The sequence below is a fragment of the Aythya marila genome, assembly GCF_965140915.1.
Source record: "Aythya marila genome assembly, contig: HAP1_HAP1_SCAFFOLD_154, whole genome shotgun sequence".
In the NCBI taxonomy this organism is placed as follows: domain Eukaryota; kingdom Metazoa; phylum Chordata; class Aves; order Anseriformes; family Anatidae; genus Aythya; species Aythya marila.
This window is the reverse complement of record NW_028137218.1, coordinates 1212507-1221283: the sequence shown is the minus strand read 5'-3', so window position 1 is coordinate 1221283 and position 8777 is coordinate 1212507. Positions and strand designations below refer to the sequence as shown.

The 8777-nt window shown below is 49.5% G+C and overlaps 1 protein-coding gene across 1 annotated transcript; it reads right to left on the bottom strand.

The window, feature by feature from the left end:
• Positions 1–7442: 7442 nt before the first annotated feature.
• LOC309891015 (olfactory receptor 14C36-like) lies at positions 7443–8375 on the bottom strand (the record flags this gene model as incomplete). Its single annotated transcript, XM_082785410.1, has 1 exon — positions 7443–8375. One exon carries the CDS (start codon positions 8373–8375, stop codon positions 7443–7445), a length of 933 nt encoding a protein of 310 aa, XP_082641536.1.
• Between the last annotated feature and the right edge of the window lie 402 nt (positions 8376–8777).

Genomic DNA, 8777 nt, shown 5'->3' with positions numbered 1-8777 from the left:
TGAAGAACCTCTTCCTGCTGTCCTTTCTGGCTCCTGGTGGCTCCCGAGTGGCCTCAGTGCAGGAAAAAGCCTTGCCTGCCTCAATGCCCTCTCTGCTACAGAACACATCTGCCCTGGAACCGATCTCCTTATTTGTGATCACAAGTTTGTGATTTCTTTATTCTGGAATGCCTGGTAGAGTTTCTGGGAAGTTTTCAGTAGTATTCTTGTACCAGCTGTACTCCAGGTTCCCTTGGGGAAGAACATTGTTTTGAGAATTACCCCACTCACTGGGTAACCTTGAGAAGCAGGGATTACAAACACCATAAAGGCCTCAAAACACAGGATTGTCATACACTCTGACTGCACATTCCAGCCCCTTCTCCCCTGAGTCAGAAGGGACCTCTGGAGGTGTCCACTACCATCATCTTCTCTGAGCAGTGATAGCTTTACAGGTAGACGATATTAGCTCTCAGCATACCCCCCTCCACGCTGCCTTTAACATCTCCCTTCCTTCTCTCAGCCACCCTTGTCCCTTGTCCCCTGCAGGCAGTGCCCCCAGCCCTGCTGCTGTGCTGTGCAGAGGAGCTGCTCCTGGGCAGAGCTGTCTCTCTGCAGTGCTGCCCGCTTGCCAGGAGCTCCCCTTGGGCCCAGGAGCCCGGCCCAGCTTAGCAGCATAGGGAGCTCTTGACACGAGGGAACTCCAGGGAAATGATTTTGAATCAGGCTGAAGCAATCCCTGATGTTCCCTCTCTGAGCTGGGGAGAGACACTTACTTCCAGCAGTGTCATTTCTCCTACTGGGAGAAGATTCATCAAAGAATCACCTTGTCTTCTTCCACTTTTAGGCAGGACACCCAGAATGTGATTGGCAGGGATCACATTTTCCCAAGCTGAGGGAAGTGATCACAGGGAGTCAATTGATGCATCTCATTCTGAGTTTGATGTCCTAGGCCTGTAAAGGGGGCCAGAACCTTCCTTATCAGACACAAACCCACACAATTTGGGATTTCTTTCACCTCTGCTCAGATATGTAAAAAATAATATAGGCTAAACTCCCACAGTAATTACAGGAGATAGAGAAGAGCAGTGAGTTGTTCAAATGTAAACACCATTTGACATTTGAGGTGCACAAAGATGTCTGTCTTAGCGGTAATCCTTTAAGTTAGGACTTCAGAGACTGGGAATGTAGGTATTAGAGTTTTGTCAGTGCAGACTGCCTAAAAATGTGGCCTCCCTTTGTGCCTTGTCACTCACCTGCGAGCTGTCCCTTGTCATTTAGCTAAATAATATAAACCTCTCCTTTAACATATCTCTCTCCTCCCCAAAATTGGGAGTAGATTAATGGAGAAGTGGTAATTTAGAGACAGTACTTTCTAAAAGGTGTTTGAGAGCTTAGGCACATGAGTGGACTGCCTCTGGTGTAAATGCCTGAAGTAACTAGGAAAATAAAACTAACATTCACATTTTTAAGGAAAAGGTACAGCATTGAAGAGGCTTTCAGGGTAGGGCATAACTGCATTACCTGTGCATTTCCTAGGCTCCCAACCTTAGATGCTATCGCACTGGGGAAACTTGGTGTGCTAGCTCCAAGGACCAGCACGGAGCGTAGAGTGGAGTGGAGACACCACGGCTAGGCTCTGTAATCAGGTGGGGCCTCGATTGTTCTTGTGCACAAGGCTGCACTTTTTGCCACCCTAAGCCAAAGACCTGTCATGTTTTGACAAATGCTGGACCCTAGTGTACTTTTTGCTCATTATAATATCATTATAATACCAAAACACACCTCCATCCCAAAAGCTACCCGCCTCCAAGGGGCGACCACCCCTCACTGAGCATGCGCTCTGAATTTCTCGAAGGCTATTACTTTAAACGGAGACGGGAAAACTTTACACCAATCATAACTAAGATATGCTTGACTAGAGCCACTCAAGCTCCACCTAAAACATAGAAAATAATATAAATTGGCCCAAGAGAGAGGGGATGTTAGGGAAGATACCACCGTCAGGGGAGATACCATCCCGAGGAAATACAACATCCTTAGGACCTCCTGACTCCTGGGATCAGTCAACGGGCTGAGCCTCTCTTCCCCCCTCATTGGGACGCCTTTGGGTGACATCTGAATACTTGCTTATAAATCTCTATAGAGTCTTTGATCCTTTTAACGCGTTTATTTCTAGGCTGCGCACCTGTGACACCTGTAACACCTGTAACATCTATAACATCTATAACACCTGTAACATCTGTAACACCTACAACACCTATAACACCTGTAACATCTGTAACACCTATAACACCTGTGTATTTCATGCATACTAGCTTGCTTTTGCAGACAGTCCCTATCACCGGCAATCCAAAAGAACCTGATTATCTGTTGCTGTAATAAACCATACTTGATTGCATTGTAATAGCTCTCATTAATGCAACGAGGGTGAGGGTGGTTATCCGTGATAGTTCAGTGTTCTGAATCTAACCAGACCCCCAGACGGTTGATGCATTTTTGGTGAATGTCCAAACGGACCCCCAGAAGGTTAATGCGTTTTTGGTGAATGTCTGAACAGACCCCCAGACGGTTAATGCGTTTTTGGTGAATGTCTGAACGGACCCCCAGACCGTTAATGCGTTGATGGTGAATGTCTGTCTGGACCCCCAGACGGTTAATGTGTTTTTGGTGAATGTCCAACTGGTTCAGTACCCTGAATCTGACCGGGCCCGTAAAGGTTAATCAGCTACACCCCTTAACGCAACACCCACGCCAGGTGAGATTTGGGGTTAGGAGTAAGAGTAGTGGATTCCTTGCAGAGAGAGGGATAGCATTTAGATGTAGCGGTAAGGCTTACAGTTACTGCTTAGAAATATTGCCAGGGCTTGACCTGGATGTTTTCCTAGTAAGTGTTGCAGCAGCACAGCCTTGCCTGAACCCCTCTCACCTCTTCCAGATCTTTCCTTTCTGTTAGCCAAGTCCCTCTTCTCTCCCCTAAATTTCCCACCTTTATTCACCCAGATTTCCCCTGGCCTCCCCAAAGGAGTCACCCTGTTGGGGGCAGCTTCCTGAAAGCCTTTGTGACCTCAGAGGCTCTGCCTCCCTGCTGTTGTCCAGACAGGGGCTGGGACAGAAGTGACCTCACAGCCAGCATCCACAGGGGTCACAAGGAGCTGTTGTGCTCAGGAAGCCTCTTTCTAGCCCCCCCAGGAGCACCAGATGCATGCCGTTCACAGTCCCTCGGGTACTCTACCTGCCAACCAGCTCATGCTTCAGAAGGTCTTCTACATGTCCAGACTCTCGTTTCCTCATGCAGCCTTTAGCAACTCCATTGCATCCTAAAGGAAATGCCCACCCATGTGTGAAAAGTGATTCAAGAACTTTATATATACTTTGGGAAAACATATTTTAGGCAAATTCTGCAGAGAAAGAGTTGACATGACAGTTATGATGACTAGGATTGCTTTATTCAGATGGTATTCTAGGGGACCGTACCTCCAATGGGAAGTGAACTTTAGACTCTCTCTGTCCCACTGGAATTCATGGCTGGCTCCCTTAGGGAACAGCTTATGGCACTTGGGCTCATTCAGGTTCATCTCACCACACCCACACCAGATGCAGTCTCATATGGACAATGGAAACATGGACTCCTGATGTAGTCATTTAGTGTCCATATCCAAAGGAAGAAACCATCTGTGTGAGCTGGGGCGAGAGCCCAGTGCTGGGAACAGTGGTTGCAAGGGGCTGCTCTTGGACCATTGGCCTAAGGCAGCATCTGCCAGGGTGTCCAGAGAACAAGGTCCAAGAACAGCCCCTGCTCTGCTGGTCCTCCCTGACTCTCCCAGGAAGACAGCCTTTCATGCTGTGGATACAGGCCGGTGAAGTCAAAATCTCATGGGTGCTGGGCACCAACAGGCAGGAATGGAATCATCCCTCCCTGCCTAAAATATGATCCTGGGACTCCTCTCTTATCTGCCTGAGCCCACAGAGAAACAAGCAAAGCCAGGAGCCTCTTTCAAGTTCATTCCTTTGAAATATCCATGAGAGCATCTTTGGGAGAAGAGCTGGGCTTTCAGGCAGTGCCCTGAGCAGATCCCCTTTTATACTGGAGATGGTGGTATGGAGCCAGCTGTGTTAGAGAAGAGCTCCTGGCCTGTCCCTGCCTGTGGACACAGGAGCACAAAGAGCAAGTATCAAGAGCAATCAGTCCTCGCAGCAACACAAGAGCTCCGTGGGAGAGTGTGGGAGGTGAAATGGAGAGCTGATTTGGACAGACCAAGCCCTGGGGCTCCCTGGCATTGCTGCTGTGCCAGGACTCTTTTCCCCTCAACCTCTGCACACAGCCAAGTGCCACCAACTTTCTCTGAGGAAGCATCTCAGGCAAGCAAGTCACTGCAGGATCCTTCTTTATATTTAAATACATATTAAATATTTAATTGCCCATTAAATACACCTCTTTTACACCAAGTCTAGGAGTCACATGAAACATTAGGTAGCAAACTCGAAGGAGAAGAAAACGGATTTATTTATTTATTTTTAAATATATTACTACATAAGTAAAGCAAAAGAAAAGAAAAAAAAAAAAAAAAAGAAGAAGAAAAAGATGTGTCCTGGCCTTTAATGAGTTACATTATGAGTGATATGTAATGGACATGCAGTTATTTGCTTCTCAAAAACCTCCAGTCATCACTTTCCACACTGCATCCTTCAGTTCCTGCTTCCTCATGCTGTAGGTAAGGGGGTTCACTGCTGGAGGCACCACCGAGTACAGGACTGCCAGCACAAGATTCAGAGATGAGGAGGACATGGAGGGGGGCTTCAGGTACGCAAATGTGGCAGTGCTTATGAAGAGTGAGACCACGGCCAGGTGAGGGAGGCACATGGAAAAGGCTTTGTGTTGGCTCTGCTGCAAGGGGATCCTCAGCACTGACCTGAAGATCTGCACATAGGTCATCACAAGGAAAACAAACACCCAAATAATAAACAGACACTAACCACAATAAGCCCAACTTCTCTAAGGTAGGCATCTGAGCAGGAGAGCTTGAGGATCTGGGGAATATCACGGAAGAACTGGTCCAGGACATTGCCTTGGCAGAGGGGAAGTGTAAAAGTATTGGCAGTGTGCAGCACAGCATAGAGTAAAGTACTGTCCCAGGCAGCTGCTGCCATGTTGACACAAGTCCTGCTGGTCATTATTGTCCCATAGTGCAGGGGTTTGCAGATGGCAACATAGCGGTCATAGGCCATGATGGTGAGTAGGTAAAATTCTGCTGTGACAAAGACAACAAAGAAAAAGACCTGGGTAGCACAGCCTGCATAGGAAATGGCCCTGATGTCCCAGAGGGAGTTGGCCACGGCTTTTGGGACAGTGGTGGAGATGCAGCCCAGGTCAAGGAGGGCAAGGTTGAATGGGAAGAAGTACATGGGGGTGTGGAGGCGGTGGTCGCAGGCTCTACCTCCCTGCTGTTGTCCAGCCAGCTGCTGGGACACAAGTGACCTCACAGCCAGCATCCGCAGGGCTACAAGGAGCTGTTGTACTCAGGAGGCCTCTTCCCAGCCCACCTCCCCCAGGAGCAGTGGGTGCAGGGGATGCCCTGCACAATCCCTCATGTTTCCCCGTGTAGCATTTAGCAACACCAGGGCATCCTGAAGGAAACGACCATCTCTGTGTGGAAAAGTGAATCAATAAATGAATTTTAGGAAAATGGTGAGAACTCTACAGATAAGGAGTTGTTGTGAAGGTCATGATGTCTAATTTTGCTTTATTTAGCTGGTTTCCTAGGAAACCGTACCTCTAAAGACAGGGGACCTTGAGACTCTGTCTGTCCCACTGCACATGATAGCAGCCTTAGGGAATAGTTTCTGGCACTTGTGTTCACTCAGGTTCATCTCACTGCACCAATACTATGGGCCGCCTCATATAGACAGGGCAAGCGTGGATTCCTGATGTAGTCATTTGGTGTCCTTCCATGTCCTTCCAAACCACCTGTGTGAGCTGGGTCAAGAGCCCAGTGCTGGGAAAGGGGGTTGTGAGGGGCTGCTCTGGGACCATTGCCCTGGGACAGCATCTGCCAGGGTGTCCAGAGAACAAGGGCCCAGCCCAGCCCCTGCTCTGCTGCTCCTCCTTGTCTTTGCCAGGAGACCAGCACAGCCCAGACCCTCCCCAGCTCTCCACACCTCCCTGTCCTCTCCCCAGCTCAGCCCAGCAAAGCAGAGCAGCCCAGGCTGGAATGGCCCCAAAGCAGCAAGTGGAAAACTGGAGGGCAGTGGCAGTGTCCCTGCTGCTGACATCTGCAAATTACCTCACCTCCTCGCCTTCCCCTTGTAGAAGAGACACACAAAGCTCATAGAGTCCAACTCATTTCCAATGGCAGAGACATTTTGGGGTGATTCATTCAATCTAGTCTTTGAAATTTCACCAGAGGTTTAACAACTAATTCAGCAGACTGCCTTCTCTGTGCTTGCTGTGTTCCCTGGAGTTGCAGAGCTCTCCTTTGCCTGTTCCATCCCAGGTTTAGCATCTTACCTCTGGGTGGCTCCACCTTGGACATGCTCATGCTCTGTGGGCTCCATGTCCTGCTGACTCCCTGGCACACACTGTCCCTGCCAATCCCCCGGGCTCTCCTGGTGACTTGCACTTCCCTGACACCTGCCCACTTTCACACCTATTGCATGCTGTGGATACAGGCAAGAGAAGTCACCATCTCTATGGGTGCCAGACACCAGCTGGCAATTCCAAAATCAGCCCTCCCTGCCTAATAGCTGATCCTTGGTGATCAGCTGATCTCGTCGCCCTGAGCCCACAGAGAAACAAGCAAAGCAAGGAGCCTCCTTTGAGTCCGTTCCTTTGCAATATCCATGAGAAGAGATGTGGGAGAAGAGCTGAGCCTTCAGGCACTGCCCTCAGTGCCAGATCCCCTTTCATGCTGGAGGTGCTGGTACGGAGCCAGCTGTGTTAGAGACCCTGGCCTGTGGACAAAGGACTTCCCCACAGCAGCACAATGAGCAAGCAACAAGAGCAATCAGAACTCACAGCAAGAGAAGGGCTCTGAAGGAGAGAGTGGGACATTAAAGAGAGCACCTCAGGACAGACCAAACCGTCAGGCTCCCTGGCAATGCTGCTGTGCCAGGACTCTTCTCCCCTCCACCTCTGAACACAGCCAAGTGCCTCTGCAGTTCCACCACAGGTATCTGAGGAAGGATCTCAGGCAAGAAAGTCACTGCAGGGTCCTTTCTTTTATTGAAATATACAGAGAGCCTGGCTCATTGTTTCCACCAAGTCTTGGAGTCACCCAAGGCAGGTAGATACTGAAATGACGGGGAGGAAAAATGTTATGTCTTTGTACCTTTGCAGACACAATCATAAGCAAGGCAAAAAACAACAACAACAACAACAAACAGCAAAGCGCACTCACAGAAAACAAACATTTGGGAATATAATGAGTTACATTATGAGTGATATGCAGAAGAAAACAGGCCATTTATTGCTTCTGAAAAACTCCAGTCATCACTTTCCACACTGCATCCTTCAGCTCCTGGTTCCTCATGCTGTAGATGAGGGGGTTCACTGCTGGAGGCACCACTGAGTACAGAACTGCCAGCAAAAGATTCAGAGAAGAGGAGGACATAGAGGGAGGCTTCAGGTAGGCAAATGTGCCACTGCTGATGAACAGGGAGACCACGGCCAGGTGAGGGAGGCACATGGAAAAGGCTTTGTGCCGTCCCTGTTGTGAGGGGATCTTCAGCACAGCCCTGAAGATCTGCACATAGGACAGCACAAGGAAAACAAAACAGCCAGATGCTACAGCGACACTAAGCATAAGAAGCCCAACTTCTCTGAGGTAGGCATCTGAGCAGGAGAGCTTGAGGATCTGGGGAATATCACAGAAGAACTGGTCCAGGGCATTGCCTTGGCAGAGGGGAAGGGAAAATGTATTGGCAGTATGCAGCACAACATAGAGAAAAATAATGCCCCAGGCAGCTGCTGCCATGTTGACACAAGTTCTGCTGTTCATTATTGTTCTGTAGTGCAGGGGTTTGCAGATGGCAATGTAGCGGTCGTAGGCCATGATGGTGAGAATAGAAAACTCTGCTGAAAGGAAAAAGAAACAGAAAAAAACCTGAGCAGCACAACCTGCATAGGAAATGGCCATGGTGTCCCAGAGGGAATTGGCCATGGCTTTGGGAAGAGTGGTGGTAATAGTGCCCAGGTCGAGGAGGGTGAGGTTGAGGAGGAAGAAGTACATGGGGGTGTGGAGGCGGTGGTCACAGGCTACAGCAGTGAGGATGAGGCCATTGCCCAGGAGGGCAGCCAGGTAGATGCCCAGGAAGAGCCCAAAGTGCAGGAGCTGCAGCTCTCGTGTGTCTGCAAATGGCAGGAGGAGGAACTCAGTGGGGAAGCTGCTGTTGGACATTTGCTGCCTCAGAGCAAGGATGGCTGTGAGTGGTGGAAAAGACACGGAACAAGTTAGAGATATTTCTCTGAGCAATACCTATAGTTATATGTTATGTTTCATCGAAACCTCCTCAGCAAGCAGACAACTCCATTAGTGTTCTCCTGACTGCTCTTCAGGGCAGGAAAATGAGAGCAGAGACTCTAGAGAGTGCCTTCCATGCAGGTAGTGTAGGAGTTGGTCCATCTTGTCAAGAATCACTGCCAGAGATGCCCTGGGGGTGCTGTAGAGCTGAGAGCTGCCTACCCCAGGAAGCAGCGTCTGGGCAACAGCAGGACCCTGCCCTGCCTGCCCTGCCAGGGGAGGGGGTGCTCCTTCCACCCACAGCTTCTCCCCATAGTGTCCTGGGCAGCTCCCCAGGCA